Raw genomic sequence first — 16,922 nt, 5'->3', positions numbered from 1 at the left:
TTGATCTTCCATCTCAGTTCATCATTTCATGTCCTTCCTATCCTAGGAGTCCTGTATGCCTTGTCCACTACACTTACTTGGAAAGATATGGCCTGAGAGCTGCTTTTCAGAGATTTTGCCTGGGTCATAACCTTGGGCTTCAGAGGTTAGAGGCACCATAATTCGGGAGGGAGAATCCAAAAACAAACACTATTCATTTCCAAATTTTATCAAAATTTAGCCCTGTACCCAATAAAAGTGAAGAACACTTCCCCTCCTCTTTCTTGTATTACACAACCCCCAGAATGCAGTGTAGCCTGCTAACGCTAGGGTTCAGTGACACAGTAGGCTTTAAAATGGCTTTTACGGTCTGGTCGAAGTGTCCAGGTGTAATAGTATTTCCCTCTGGAAGCTTTTAATATATACTCTAAATTTCCAACCAAAATTTTGGGAATATAACTGGTGTGTAAATTGGTAGAGTCCACTCTTGTTACAGTATATGCTCAATCAGTATAATATGATAATCAACAGTTGGTTTTGAACCCAGAGAATCCACTGGGACATCTTTGCTCTGAAGACATAGCATATGATGTAAATGATGACACCCGAGGGGATAAGGAATGTATTCTGGGAAAAGTCTTCTCCCTCTCTACTTGCAGTCCTTATTTGCCAAGGGATGATCAATCTCCTCTCCTCCTTGCCACTTGGTGATGGAATACATCTCACAAAGTAATTAGAAGCTGCCCTCCCAAGGGATATCCATGTTCCTTTACTTTTTATTCTTTTAACTAATCTGCTCATTTTTCACCCTCTGAGATGGACTAAAGATATCCCAAAACAGAATTCTTTCAGAGTTAGATGAGTTATTCTTAGGATTAAGTAATTCCCAAAGCAAATAACTTCTAATTATTAGCAACATAGATTTAGTTTACTGTTAACATTTTAGACTAAAGACCCTAGAAAATATTACACAAAAATCCCCAAAGCATGAGCTCTGGCACTAGCTAGCTGTCTGAAACACAGGCTTTACAAAGAAGGGTCCTTTTCCCCACTAAATACACTATTACAAAGGTCATATCCACAGATTTACTAATTCTTGCCTTCTTTAAAATACCATGTGCCCTGGAAAAAATGTGGGTTGTTCCAGGAACTAAAGATGGATAGTATTTGGTTGTCAGGACAAGTAGGTCCCTCTCCCCATGTTAAGAAAGGTAATGACTCAGTGGAACAGAAAGTGAGTCCTTTTCAGTGAGTGAAAGGCAGGACTGCTACACATGATAATACTCAGCGCACACTCCTGTGCAGGGGTGGGGCAATACCTGGCATGAGGTTGTTTTATCCAAAAAGGGGCTTCTTTTTCTTTGCACAGAGGTCTTTCTGCTCACTAAGACCTGTGTCTTCACAGTTACCTCCATCCATATGGGGTCCCTATCTCCATTTCACACAAAGGCCTTCCATGGCCTGGCTAACAAGAGCCAACTTAGTACACGTGAAATACTGCACGCATGATCTGATCAGTATGGTTCTTTAAGTTTTCTGTACCGAACCAGATATGCTTTCTGAAATCATTCATTTATTTAATAGAGAAACATTATTGTGTGCCTGCTATGGTCCAGGGACAATGCCTGGAGCACAGAGAATAAACATACTATGCAACTTTGAGCAACTTTGCAATCTAGTTAAGGAGTAAACATTCATATATTCATTATCAAACATTATTTGGGCTCCTTCACGTGGCAGTAACTCTGATAAGAACTGACATATAAATAAATAATTATAACTTAATGTAATAAAAAAAAGGGACATCCAAAGTGTTATTAAAACAAAGAGAAAAAAACAAAGAGGAAAAGAAAATTAAATCTGCTAGGGGACCAAACACAGTTTAGAGAAGGGATGGATTTTTAGCTGGATCTTAAGGATGAATAAAAGTTTCTCATGGTGGAAGTGAAGGACAAATGTTAATATGCAAAATTGCAAAGCATAACAAAAGCACATGACATGTTTGTGGACCAAAGCAGTTTATGTTAGGGCTCCAGACCGGTGGAAAATGCGGCTGGAAAGGTGGATGAGGGTCACACAGGGAAGCATTTTGTAAGACAGGCCTTGAGAAACAGAAACTGGAATATCTAAAGTTTCTTAAGCTGATGGGGAAACCACACTTAAAAATGTGGGTGTAGAGCTCTATCTGCCTACGGAGAAGTTCAAACAAGGTGTCTAAATGCAGGATTTATCAGGATATGTAGCCATTCATTAATTCAAAAAACATTTACTGAAAGCTAAACATGTGCCAGGCCTGTGATGGCCCTGGGGTTGCAAAGAAAAATAACTCATACCCATAACTTTAAGGCACTTGAATGTACAATGTGCAACGTGAAAGAGACACAAAAAAAGAAACTGACAACAAAGTGACCAGTGTTATAATAAGTAAATGTACAAGATAACTTTATAACTTTCATAAAGGGATAATAAGCAACAACAACAAAAAAGGGTTGGAAACCTGGTTACATGCAGACCATCACAAATCAATCTGGTCATATGAGAACTTGTGAGAAAGCAAAAGGAGAAAAGAAGGGCATAGACACTGACTTAGCTACCCTGGAAATCTTATACCTTAGAGGCTGATCCTGGCTTCCATTGGAGGGGAGGAAATTAAGGTAGAAGCAGAGTGGGCACAGGGCTAGGAGCTCAGGCAGAGGAGGCAGTCGGGGCTAAGCTGTGAAGGATCGTGTACCCCTTGCCCTTGAGGAAGAGATGTGAGACATGGGGTGTAGGGTATGTATTAGAATGTTACCCAGTACCCTATAAGCTTAAGAAATGGTCTGGGATTAGCAACAGATGCTTATTTGGCATGAAAATGTATTTCCAGTCCATGGCTCCTCTTGTATTATACTATTATTACCTGTACAACTAGCATAATCTGGATTGTGAAAGAATGACTCACCTCTAGAATGGAGGTACCAGATTCTTTTGCCTTAAAGTCTTGCAACATAGGTACTGCTCAATGGAAGCCTACTATTCCAAGCAACCAAAAACTAAGAAATACTTGAGTGGGAAATATCAGGTTAAAACATGGAGATGGAGCAGGATGTCAGGAATGGTAGAGCAAGGACCTCCAAAAATCCATTCCTCCATAAAGGCAATAATAAAACTGACAAAAATTATGAAAATCAACTTTTTCATAACTCCAGAAATTATCCAAAGGCTTGTAACAATCTAAGAAACATTTATTTAAGAAAAAAACTTAATCTTAGTTAAAACAGAGAGTTTTTGATCGTTTTAACTTGCACTACTCACATTCCCTTCTCCCCAGCTCTACAGTAGCCTTGCAACAATAGGAGCTGTAAAAACCAGCAGCCTAGCAGCCATCAGAGAGGACAAACAGGTTTCAACCTTCTCAAAAAGTCCTATCCTCAGGACATTGTCATTATTTGATATTTTTTAGAGCTCAATCACTGAAAGAAGACTTATTCCCAGGGTATTAGTGAAAAACAATCAGTGGCAATTGTTTAAGATCACAGCGACCTAAGGCAGTGATACCACTGGAGCAAATAAGAGTCTACCCAAAAACTTAAAAGGAAGATATAAGAATAAAATATCCATTGGGCGCTTTGAAAAGCTCTGATATATTCCTGGAGATCTAGAGGGCCATATGCACGTGTAGGAATGTTTGGATAAGCAGGAAAGACAGAAGGAGGCCCAAATCTCTCACCTCTGGCTGATCTTGAGGTCCTGTACAAGCAGGAAGTAAAGGCTAAGGCAGGGTTGTAAACTGTGAAAGCATTGGAGACACCTCAACAGACTCACAGTCTCTCAGTCAGGAAAGATTTATCAGTTTAAGATATTTTTAAATACCTCTGTTCATTTTCTGAGCTCTGTTCATTTGCTCTATTCACTAAGCTAACCAAGCAGAGTCTTCAGCTGCTGTACACAACAAGGAATACAGACTTTCCAAAATTAGTCCAAGAGAGTCATTAAACAAACAAGCAGCAGCAGCAACAACCACAAACCATGGGAAGGTGGGATAATCTGAGCTAACTCGTATTATTTTAAATGTCTATTTTCAACAATTATGAGACACACAGAGAAAAAGGAAAGTATGGTACATATATAGGGGGAACAAAGCTCAATAGAAACTCTCTGAGGAAGCCCAGATGCTGAACTTATTAGACAAAGACCTTAAGTCAGCTATTATAAATGTTAAAACAACTAAAACAATTCATTTTTTAACCATTAAAAAAGAAAGTATGAGAACAACATCTCAACAAAAATAGAATATCAATAAGGAAATCGAAATTATAAAAATAAGAACCAAGTGGAATTCTAAGGTTGAAAAGTACAATAACTGAAATGTAAAAATTCACTAGAATAGCTCAACAGGAGATTTGAGTTATCATCAGAAAGAATTGGTACACTCATAGATAGATCAACTGAAATTATTTATAGGAGAAGCAGAAAGGAAAAAGAATGAAGAAAAATGAACAGAATTTCAAAACACATAAACTCATTCTAATCATGAGAAAAAATATCAGACAAATTCCAACTGAGGAGCAATGTACAAAATACCTGACCAGTTATTAATTTTTCTAAACTGTAAAGATTATCAAAAACAAGGAAAGTCTGAGAAAGTATCTCAGCCAAGAAGAACCTAAGAGACATGGCTATAAAATATAATGTGGTATCCTGGTGAGATACTGGAACAAAAAAGACATTAGATAAAAATTACAACAAATCTTTGGTACAAAATGTACCATACGAATATAAGATGGTAGCAGTAGGGGGAACTGGATATGAACAATATGGGAACTCTCTGTACTATCTTTGCAATTTTTCTGTAAATCTAAAACTGTTCAAAATAAGAAGTTTATTTTTAAAAATCAACAAAGCCTCAGAAACCTGTGGGATACTGTCAAGTATACTAACATACACATAGTGGGAGTCCCAGAAGAAGAGAAAGAAATGGGCAGAAAGAACTTTTGGAGAAATGATGGGCAAAAGCTTCACCAATTTGATAAAACACAGGACTGCAGGAATACAGAAGGTATTAAAATGGGGCCCATCTAGAGATGAGGGCTTGCTGCAACCTTACAACTTTCTCTCCATTATACTCCTGGGACTATGAAGTATGTATACGTGAGGAAGCAGCAATTTCCATACCAATGGTTGCTTGGCTGGTTTAGGGGAATCTTGTGGTAAATGATTCTTTAATGTTAACTTTGGGCTAAAACCATCCAAATGCCAAAGGAATTGACCTTTTTTAAAGTAAGGAATAATCTCACTAACCTGCTTTCTGAAAATTCTGCAAAATCATCCTGAAGTGCAAACTTGTGCAAAACTTCTCCAATTAGATAGCCATTGGAAAATACCTTTGCAAATGACTTGGGACCTGAATTTTAGAACGTAGAGATTAAAAAAGTAAATATAATGTTGTACATAGAGTTTATATATTTTCATTATGTACACATAGAGTAAAACTTCATAATTTAACTTGAACTCAAAATGCCATGAAAATACTTCTAAAAGCATCTTGTAATAACCAAATGAAAATATTGAAGTTTAACAGTAGACATCTTATAAAGACCCCTGAATAAATGTAGATCAGCAGTTGATAACATATGACATTTTGAAGGAAAAGACAACTTTTGATCAAACCAAACAAAACACAACCAATAAAACATATAACCTTAGCTCTAAAAACAAACCCTCAGCATATTTTATAAAATTATACTCTAATACCTTAGTTATCAGTAAAACCTGTGGATGATGATTTCATATTCTGGCCAGGTAAGGTACAATCTAACTTCTTTAAACCTCAAAACTTAATTTTAACCATTTTGCAATGGAAATTTTACAGAAATCATCTGCACCTTCTTAAATAAAGCCTGCTGAACATAATCAAGCTTTTCCTTGTTGGCTCCAGGGTTTACTCCAGTCTAGTTGGTCCTCTGTGCAATGATGGAGACAGCCCAGAGGAAGACAGACTTTGGAGCCAGAGATACCTATGCAAGAATCTTGGCTCTGCCTTTTACTAGCTGTGCAACCTCTTCCAAGCTGCTTAAGCTTAAGCTTCCTGAGTTTCTATCCCCTCATCATATCTATATCTATCTCAGAGAGCTATTTTAAAGATTAAAGGTAATGTATGAGAATTCCTTGATACCATGCCTGCCACATAGTATGAAAGTAATGATGAGTGCAGAAAAAGAAGTTAAGTGTTAAACAGAATTTGCTTTCTTTAAAAATGTCCTTAGTTTGGGGTCCCTTGTATTTTTCTTATGAAGTGAAGGGTATAGGGTTACACAGTATTCAAGAATGATATACAAAATCGATACATAAAATAAATTATATTGTCATAAGACAAAGCCATCATCTCTCAAATGACTTCAAAATCGTCCAAAAATCTTCAGTGTATTTCTATCAGAGTCCTTTAGGCAAAAGCAATACTAAATATCTATAAAATATTATATATTATCACAGTATCGCAAACTCATTCATACTGAATTATCCTCTTTTATCTATTTGACTAGTAATAAGGTGGCTATCTGAAAATGAAGAAAAAATAATTTCTTCATGATTTGTAGAACTGATGCTTGGTGCGTGGTTGCAGGGAGGTGAGTTGAGTTGCTCCATAAAGGCCACTGTACAGAGTCCTTACTCAGAAGACTTCACATTATCATAAAACTCTTGCATATTTGACATCAGCCCACAATTTTGCCCAAAGCTTTCCCAATATCTGTTCTCAAAGTATTTTATACTCAATAATACCCCAATTCTTAGGTTAAATCAATATAATTATAAAGTAGTTTAAAAAGATGTCAACTATTCTCACTGATTCTGTTTTCTTGGGGTGAGCCCCTAAGCTATCTACCACTAAAATCTAGTGAGTGCCTTCTGGCATCATACAGCAGTAGTCTTGGAAGCAACTGAAATCCAAATAGCTCCTTCTGCCCCCAAAAGGCAGAGGTGTGCCAGCTCCTCCTGCTGAGTAACTGCAGATTTCTCCTTTCCTCAGAGACTCACCACTGCTGGCCTCCAACGCTGTTCCCTGGTTTTCGGCTGCCACCACTGTCCTCACTGTGCCATCTGGGCTGCTCTGGCTGTGCACTGCACCTCTTCTGGCTGTTGCTTTCTCCTTTCTGCTTCTTTCCTTTTTCTCTTCTATAGCCCGTCCCCATTCTTAGCTTTCTGAAGTGCCATTGGACATACAGTCATCGTCAGACTATGGATTCCTACTAAAAATCTAAAGACTATTATTTTGTATTCAGGGGCTACTGCTATGTCGCCTTTGGGCGGTCTCGTTCCTCCACTCTCACTGGATTTTGCCCTTTGCCTATTGTTCCTGTTGACTGAAGACCTGAAATCTAGCCTGTGAATAACTGGGGAATAACTGTATCCTAGTCCATCACTCTCAATTTATCAGGCAAATGGTCTGTAGCAAACTCTTTGCTACGAAGAGTCACTAGAAAAATAAAATCATAATTCACTTCCTTTGAAGTGGCAGGACTTATTAATAAGGCAATTCTGATATGGTTAAAATAGGGGCATTTTGGATATAAAGGTCAAAGAAGAACAGTAAACACATTATTTCACTGTCAAGTAGTTTACTATAAATAAGTATGAAAGCATGTGTCTGCAGCTCTGTGTGTATTAGACACTCTCCGATTTTTTTCTTTTTTTTTTTTTTACACCCCAGGAACACAGAAGAGAATAATGAGTGAAGAGCTATAGCAAAAGTAACAGAGAGAAAACACATAGAAAAAATGAAAGAGGAGGAAAAAGAAGAATACATGCAAGAAATCAGATGAAGAAAGAGCAGATAACCAGGAATATGTAGATTAAAAAGTATGGAAAGGAAGATAAGAAGCCAGAGAGAGAAAGAGAAATGGAGAGAGGCGAGGGGAGGGAAACAGTAAGGAGAAAAGAAAACTCAAAGGAAAGATTATTTTTTTCCCTTTGGTTTATCAAATTTTCCTTCCCAGTACATGTTCTGGAATACCATGACTAACTTCATGACGGCCACCTCTATAAGTTAATTTGCACTCACAACTGGAATTACCTACAGGGAAGAAGAGGTGGGTTGACTCTAGGATAAGGAGCAATGCAGAATATGAGAAATACATGAACCATGGGACCCCAGTGACGTTCTTCACCCTGAGCTCTAAAATGATCTACATCTGGGAAACGTTGTTCAGCAGCCACTCAGCCATGCCTCCAGTCTTCCAAGCCTCAGATCTGATACCCATCATTTTCATTTGCTGAAATCTTTGATGTGGGCCTTTGTCTACCTTAGGCTGGGACAGAGGGCAAAATGGTCTATGTGTTTCTCCACCTGAGCCAGCTGGAGAAAGCACAAAAGAAGATAAGCCTTCTACATTCCAAATGGTAATGAGGAGAGCACAGGCTCTGGAGAAATATTCTCTAGTTTGACTCTTTCACCATTTATAAGCCCTAAGACCTTGGATAGTTACACAGCCTCAGTGTCCTGTCTTTAAAAGAGAGAGAATGATGGGTTCTACCTCCTGAGAGTTGGTTTGAGAATTAAATGAGATAATTCCATGTAAAGTGCGTAGCATAATTCCTGGCATATAGTAAGTGCTCAGTGATCATTTTATTGTTATTATTACTGCCTCCTAATCTAAGACAACAGGTTATATCAATTACACAACTGTTAAGCTCAGTAATAGATCCTCAATGACTACAGTACAAACATCTTTATCTAAAGGTAACTCAGTACTCAGAGAACAAATAGTTGACCCTATCCTTAAATTCAGATACAGGCCTACTCTTGGGGGCAGGTAAGCTATAACACTCTCGCCAGTCTGGGGAAGCACATGTAATCAGACATAGTTGATCTTTACAGCAAACCATTTGAGTGGGAGAAATAAAGACAAAACGTAGCCTCACAGCATTTCTGGTCAAGTTTTGGCACCAAATGACTAAAGAGATTTGGGGATTTGCGGATTGTAGACAAGGGGCTATAGACCTACACATTCTATGCTAAGTGCCCTTTGCTCCTCCTTCACTAGAAGATCAAAGACCTAGCCTAGGTTTTTTTTTTTTTTTTTTACATCTTTATTGGAGTATAATTGCTTTACAACCACATTTTAACAGCCACTATGGAGAACAGTATGGAGGTTCCTTAAAAAACTACACATAGAGCTACCATATGACCCAGCAATCCCACTACTGGGCATATACCCTGAGAAAACCATAATTCAAAAAGAGTCATGTACCAAAATGTTCACTGCAGCTCTATTTACAATAGCCTGGAGATGGAAACAACCTAAGTGTCCATCATCAGATGAATGGATAAAGAAGATGTGGCACATATATACAATGGAATATTACTCGCCATAAAATGAAATGAAATTGAGCTATTTGTAATGAGGTGGATAGACCTAGAGTCTGTCATACAGAGTGAAGTAAGTCAGAAAGAGAAAGACCAATACCGTATGCTAACACATATATATGGAATTTAAGAAAAAAAAATGCCATGAAGAACCTAGGGGTAAGACAGGAATAAAGACACAGACCTACTAGAGAATGGACTTGAGGATATGGGGAGGGGGAAGGGTAAGCTGTGACAAAGAGAGAGAGAGGTATGGACATATATACACTACCAAACATAAAATAGATAGCTAGTGGGAAGCAGCCGCATAGCACAGGGAGATCAGCTCGGTGCTTTGTGACCGCCTGGAGGGGTGGGATAGGGAGGGTGAGAGGGAGGGAGATGCAAGAGGGAAGAGATATGGGAACATATGTATATGTATAACTGATTCACTTTGTTATAAAGCAGAAACTAACACACCATTGTAAAGCAATTATACTCCAATAAAGATGTAAAAAAAAAAAAGCCAAGCAAATTTACTTTCATTTGAGAGAGAAAAGCAGCTGCTGGTGGCTGGGTACTGGCCTGGCCCAATTAGGCCCTGGTGTTGCTAGGAGTTTGCCCAGCACTCACAGCTAGACCTCGGCCTTCTGCCGAACATAATTTCACATCACACCAACACCAGACAAGGCTACTCAGTGACCCTGATGGATTAAGACAGAAACAAAATCTCTCTGTAATCATGTCTGAACTCAGCCCGAAACAGTATTGGCCAAAACACAAAAAATGATCAAATATCATCCCCCTATTCTGACTGATATGAGTGGTTGCTGCTTTTTCTTTTTCCTTACTTTGCTCTCCCCACTTCCTAGATAAGTTTTGTTAAGATATCCAATCATAGAGTTGTCTATGCTCCCTTTACAGGTTCCAATTCAGAGCAAAGCGCTGCTTCCTTGAGCCCTCCCCACAAAACACCTAACACAAACCCAAATGCTATAAGGTCTTTCTAACATCCTCTTCTAGAGAAGCCCCACAGTTCCTCACGGTATGTGTTGCAACAAGTCAGTAACTCAATTTTGTTCAACTACAGGTGTATCCTGTGCTCTTTGGCTGGAGGACCTTGACAATTTCTTTTCTTCCAGTACCAGAATAGGATGATCAATTTTTATAATTTTCTCCTTTGAAGACTTCATCATAATTCTCAAGATTTACTATCTGAAACAAAATCTCAATTGCTATATTATATAACCTTCTTTAATGGTTAAAATTTTGGGTGGCATTCTTGGAACTTCATATCTTAAAATTTTGCCATTGATTTATACAAGTCTTCCGTTATTAGATTTGCTGTCTCAATTTCCAGTCAACAGAGGCCAAATTTCAATCAAGGAAAATGCTGCTGAACCAACCAGGAAATATCAAATAATTTGTTACATTACATGACAAACCATGTATTTCCTAATGACCCTGAAAGGCTAAAGTATGAGAAAATGTGTGGTTTAATAATACCTGGGGAAAGGGGAATGAACTAAAAGTCAGCATACTCAGAATCTGCTACTAACTTTCCACTACCTAGTTGTATAACCCTAAACAAATCTCTACACATATCTGATCTGATTTCCTCACGTGCCAAAGAAGAATTAAATGATGTCTAAGATTCTTTTTCAGATCTAAAATTTTATGTCTCTATGATACGTCACAGGCTAATAAAAGGTCACTACAATACATTATAAAATATGGTATATAAATAAATATTCAATAAGATTTTTTGATATCTCTATTTTTTTCTTAAAATAAAATTTGGTACTTTTGAAAAAATGTGGACATAAGACCTTTAGTTAGTGTACAAGGGAACCCAGATTAAGTATAGTTAGTGCACAAGGGGTTAGTTAGTCAGTGCACAAGGGGGTCCAAATTAAGGATGTCCCTAAAATTTGGGATATCAGTAGAAAATATCACTCTCTAAAACAAAAACTACTGAGATTTAATACAAAAGGACAGACTTAGCCACTTATGGAAACCCACTTATAAACCCAATTAACAAGGAATATAGGCCATCTCTTAAAACTCACAATAATTTATCTATTTAAAGTTTGTATGCATCATGTAAATGATAATCTTGAAATGTATTAGTTAAACTTATTCAGAATAGAGATATGCTGCAATGGAAGAAAAATACACAAATATCATAATTTTAGAAGATTTTGTAGTAGTAGTAACACTGGAAAGTATCATTGAACAGTATGATTTCCCCAAGCACTGGGGGAAGAGAAGGAGGAGGGAATCTGACTTTAATCTAATCTAACTTAATCTAATCGAATCTAAACACTCACCAATATCTAGATAAAATATCTCTAGAGCAGAAAAGTAAAACACATCAAGTATTAGCTTGATTTGAGGATTCTTTTGGTAATGTCTAATTTCTAACTGTCAAGGAGCAATCTGATCTATAAATTTGGTCTCCTCCTGAGTGTACCAGCCCACCAAGACATGCATTACTTTCCATTGCCAGTATACATTATTCTGCTGTCATTTTCCACATGATGAATTGGTACTGTAGCTGATAAAATCAGCAGAATGTAATTTCTGTTAGCATGTGACAATTCCTAAGAAGTTGCTTTAAGTAAGAAAGCAGAGTTTCTGAAATCACAAAGGTGAGGATCAAAGCACCCAGGGTGACCTTTTTGAGATGAACAAATCCATAAGGTTCGGTCAAAAACAATACTTTGCCCTACTTTTGTCTCACTCATACATTCTCATGTAATAGACAATTATTTACTAAGTGCCTATTATGTGACAGACACTATAATAGACATACTTCTAAAGTGAGAGGCAGAAAAGTGGTTGAAATAATATTTGAGTATCTAGCTCTAGTATAGATGATAGGCACTGTGGTAGATATTTTCCATTTGCAATCTCATTAGATACCCTCCCAAATATATAGCAATTATTATTACTTCTCAGGGTATAAAATTACGACTAGAGATCATTATTTATAATTTGGCTACTACAAAATCAAGACTTAGGGATACTAAACTTTCTTAACTCAGTTTTCTCTTTATTGGTTCCTTGTTACTATTGATAACAAGGTTTAAGACTATTGAAACAATAAAAATATGCATAGTAAGGTATTTACAATTTTCAATATAGCTCCACCCAAAATCCAAAATCATATGGACTGTCTTATGCAACCATTTTTACAAAGAATCTGATCTGTTCAGTACATGGAATTCAAATGCTTCTACTCATTTGTGGAGAATGTTTAGTTATGACATTCTGATGCCAGTTTCCTCTTACAGTGTATTCACAGGCGTTTTGTAAAACAGAGGCAATGCTTATTCTTGAAAATAACTGAGAGTTTGTAAAGAATTTTACAGCAGATCTCTTAGTAACATTATTCTATTTTGCTTATTTTTGTTATAAAAATAATTGCTTGAATTTCAGATGTGATTTTATGTTGAACAACTTTTTGTATTTTAAGACATTTCATTAACATATACGTCTAAGCATTATTTTCCAGGTCAAATGGTTTTGTTAAACTTAACTCACTGGAGATCCTTAGCTTTAGCAACATAGATGTTGTCATAGATGTAGTGTCAGGTGTTGACACTAATCAAGCCTCTGGTGACTCCCAGAAACCTCATTAAGTGGAGGGAAACTATTCTCAACTGAGGATCATTGAAATTCATTTTCTTACTGCTGATATTCAGGGTAGTGCAGACAATACAAAATTCAACATGAGGTGCTTTATCCAAATTGACTTCTACCTTTCAGAATAATCCAGAAATCAATCGGCTTTAGCTACCTCTCCAATGACAGCAATGCATTCACTTGGCATTCTCATTCTGTTTTCTCTGTCCCAGCAAGCAACATATGGACTGAACCACTTTTTAAAAACATCAATAAATCCACCTTTGTCATTTAAGCATCTAGGAATTAGGTTATGCCCTGTGAAGTTACAACATGCCTGGGGGGTTGAATTTCTGTACTGCTTGTGATTTCAAAATGGACAATAATCCTCATTAAAAGGAGCTCAAATGAATACACTTGGTAGGGTAAATTTTTTTTAAAATATATTCCTTAAGCATACACTCTAATATATAATACAGTGCCTAAGAGCACTAGTCAAAGATCTAGCTTCAAATTCTAGTTCTAGTACCTACTAGGTGGGTGACCCTGAACAAATTACCAAGCTCACTCAGCCTCTTTTACTCATCTGTACAACTGGGACAATGCCTCTTAGAGCTTTTTTAAAGATTAAAAAAGAAAACCCATGTAAAAGGCTTAGCACGGCGTCTGGTGTAAGTACCTAAGTGTTCAAGAAGGGATAACTTTTATTCTTCTTCTTCCATTTATAAACTTTATTAGAGAAAATAACTCTTATGTAACCCTCCAATACTTCAAGATACTTACTATATTTCAACCAAAATGTTAAACCTCTTTTTCTCCTATTTTGTCATGTGATGTTTGATCTACTTCTTTAATTTTATATTTAAGCAAAAAGCCAAATAACACAGATGTACAAAAAAAAAAGCCAGCAATCTTCTTTCCCAGGGTAACCAATACCAATACACTGGTTTATATCCTTCCACACTTCTCTCTATGCTTACACAAACCACAAAATGAAGAGTCCTGTGTATGTCAACAGCCCAGTATATGCCTCTCCACACTCTTCTCTCACACATCCTCATGCAACAATGAAATTATACTGGTTACAATAAGCTATAAATTTTGTGTTTTACTTGAGCATTCTTTTTTTTTTTTTTTTGCGGTACACGGGCCTCTCACCGTTGTGGCCTCTCCCGCTGCGAAGCACAGGCTCCGGACGCGCAGGCTCAGCGGCCATGGCTCACGGGCCCAGCCGCTCCGCGGCATGTGGGATCCTCGTGGACCGGGGCACGAACCCGTGTCCCCTGCATCGGCAGGCGGACTCCCAACCACTGCGCCACCAGGGAAGCCCTACTTGAGCATTCTTTAGGTCAAAAGTTATAGCAACTAACTCATTTGTTCTAACAACTGCATAGCAATCCATAGCATCATCTACCCAAGTATTCTGCTACTGAAGGGTATTCAAACTGTTTCCATTTTTTTTCTTTTTGCCCCTACCATCCATGTAGCAATAAACATCCTTGTTCAAATGTCCTTACATATTGGTGATTTTATTTTTGTATGATAGTTTCTGTAAAGGAAGACTTGGCATTACTATGTCTCAGGGACTATTCTAAATGTTTTACATTTATTATCTCATTTAGTCTTGACACAACTCAATGCGATATTATTATTACCCCTATTTTGAATATCATAAAATTTAGGTAAATAAATTGCCCAAGGTCACTAGCTAGGAAGTGTGAATAAGTGATTTCAACCTAAACAGTCTGGCCTCCAAATCCTTGCTCTTAACAGGATCCTTATCCAGCAATTGCCCAATTACTTTCCCCAGAGGTTGTACCCACTTAACAGTCCTTCCGTAAGAGTTCCTCTAAACCATTCTAAGCCTTCCATTGTACACCATAGAATGGCTTATCTAATGACAGAAATCAACTGGCAGTGTGCTTCTTAGGTGCACAAATCCTATCTTGTTTGTTTCCAAACACAGTTGAATGTGTGCCCTATAGTCAGAAAAGCCTTTTACAATATGGAATTTGGTTACTTAGGGGATTGTCTCTCTCTTTTTAGGCTCCTCTTAGCAACTCGGATCAAAAAATGAATATGTATTGCTAGTGAATGGGATGCAGAATACTGCAGCTGTTATGCTTCGGGAAAGCAAACACTGGGAATTTTCCATTTATAGTTTATGTTATTTAAATTCTTACTTAAAAAGTCTCCAGTCTTTTAATATTCACGGAATGAAGTAATTCTTCCTCCTCCTCTCAAGGAGGAGGAAGGGCATCTTAAGGGCATGTATCTTAAGGGCATGTATCTTAAGGGCATGTTATTACATTTTGGCTCCTATGGTGAGAAAGAAATATGAAAAGAAAAATGCTAAACGCCACCCTGAGATCAGCATCGTATTTTAGGTGAGGAACAGTCAGAGACACATGGGATGATCATAGAATCCTGGGGAAAAAAGTTACTGCGATTCTGGGCATGTGCCGGTGGTGGTTTGGCAAAGAAAAAATCCGGGTTTTATGCCTCAAGAAAGGCAACTGGAGAAGCTCCAAAAGTTAAAGATCTTAAACGCTGATAACAAATACTGTGTGGCTGCAGAGACACGACTGATCTAGCAAATTCTGTGGATGACTTAAGACTTAAGGTTGAGTTGGCACTATTGCCCCTCTGGTAGCAAGTTGGCATTATGCAAGGATGCTTCTGGGAAAAACAGACTGAAATGATTCGGTCTGAAAACATCTTGCTTTGAGCAAAAACATTACCAGCTGGAAAATGAACTGCTTAAGAGACAACAGAAAGAAGTTGAATGGGGGGGGGGTAGTGCTATTCTGGAATTTTGGTTGTCACAGAAGGTGCCAACATGTAAAACTGCCTCTGTGGTTGTGAGATTTAGAAACTTGGGGCGGCAACTTCATGGCTCGGGGAAAATCAGGTTAGTGAAGAAGGTCAGCTTTGGGAAGAGTGAAAAGTGGTCAGAAGCAGCTAATGTGTACATTTGAGCTAAGACTGCTGAAATTTGTAAAAGTTAACATATTCTGCATTAACTCATTTCACACACCCTCCTCTCCTGCGAGGCAGTTAGGTATGGCAAGTATGGCTGGCTCTGTTTTATACTGGAGGAAACACACCGGAAGAAGGAGAAGGTGTTGTAACTTGTCCCGGGGCACACATTCAGTAGCGCGGTAGCTGGCTTTCAGGCTTCATACTTCGTTGGCTTAGTACTACACCACGCTTGAGTGTGAAAGGAGCAATGTCAGGGCCAGACGATAGAGTCTAGAAAATTCTTCTCTCCAAAGGAGCAAGGGAGCCCTCCCTGAAGCCTCTGATGGCTGAGCACCACGGTAGGTCAGAACCTGCGGGATTGGGACCACCGTGATGATGGATACCTCTGAGCGGCAGAGCGGAGGCGGGAGAAGCCCTGCAGCGGCTGAGGTGAGCCGGAGCGGGCAGCTAGCCCCTGCCCCGCCGCCACCTTCCATCAGCGCGCCGCGCTCCAGGCTCCGCGGCCCCCTCGCCCCCGGCCCGCTCTCCCCAGGCTGTGACACTCACTCACGGTCTGGGACACCTTCAACTCCTGGTTGAGCCACTGGCACAGGATCTCCGACATGGCTCGGCCTGCGCCTCCCACCGCAGGCAGGTGCCAGGAACGCGCGGGAAACCCAGTCAGCCCGCCCGCGTCCTCCTGTTGCCAAGGGCGACCCGTTGCTAAGGAAGCGTCTCCAGGCCAGGGCTAAGGGAGAAGGCTGGGAGAAGAAGGGCGCCAGAGCCCAGCCGAGGAGGACAGAAAATCGTGACTTGCCCCCTGCTGGCGGGTAAGACCTGGATGTGCGCAAGCGCAGTGGGCTTCGAAGGCCGGGGGACGGCGGTGCGGACCTTCAAGAGCGCTGTTAGCAGAAGTGGGGTGCGGAGGGGCGAAGCAGGGAAGCTAGTGGACTGAGCAAGGGGTTCTTGGACAAGCAGAAAGGAAAGAAAGAGTCTTGATTGAAAGGGAATTCTTTTCTTCCTATTTGTCTCT

General features: G+C 39.0%; 1 protein-coding gene across 1 annotated transcript in view; it reads right to left on the bottom strand.

The window, feature by feature from the left end:
• SPEF2 (sperm flagellar 2) overlaps positions 1-16,665 on the bottom strand; it is a 170,767-nt gene extending 154,102 nt beyond the window's left edge. Inside the window, 2 exon segments of the mRNA XM_030843619.2 lie at positions 5,260-5,362; positions 16,457-16,665. Of these exon segments, the coding sequence (XP_030699479.2) occupies positions 5,260-5,362; positions 16,457-16,514 (161 nt within the window). The 5' untranslated portion in view covers positions 16,515-16,665.
• Between the last annotated feature and the right edge of the window lie 257 nt (positions 16,666-16,922).

This window comes from Globicephala melas, chromosome 3, assembly GCF_963455315.2.
Source record: "Globicephala melas chromosome 3, mGloMel1.2, whole genome shotgun sequence".
Lineage (NCBI taxonomy): Eukaryota > Metazoa > Chordata > Mammalia > Artiodactyla > Delphinidae > Globicephala > Globicephala melas.
This window is presented reverse-complemented; position numbering and strand designations above follow the sequence as displayed.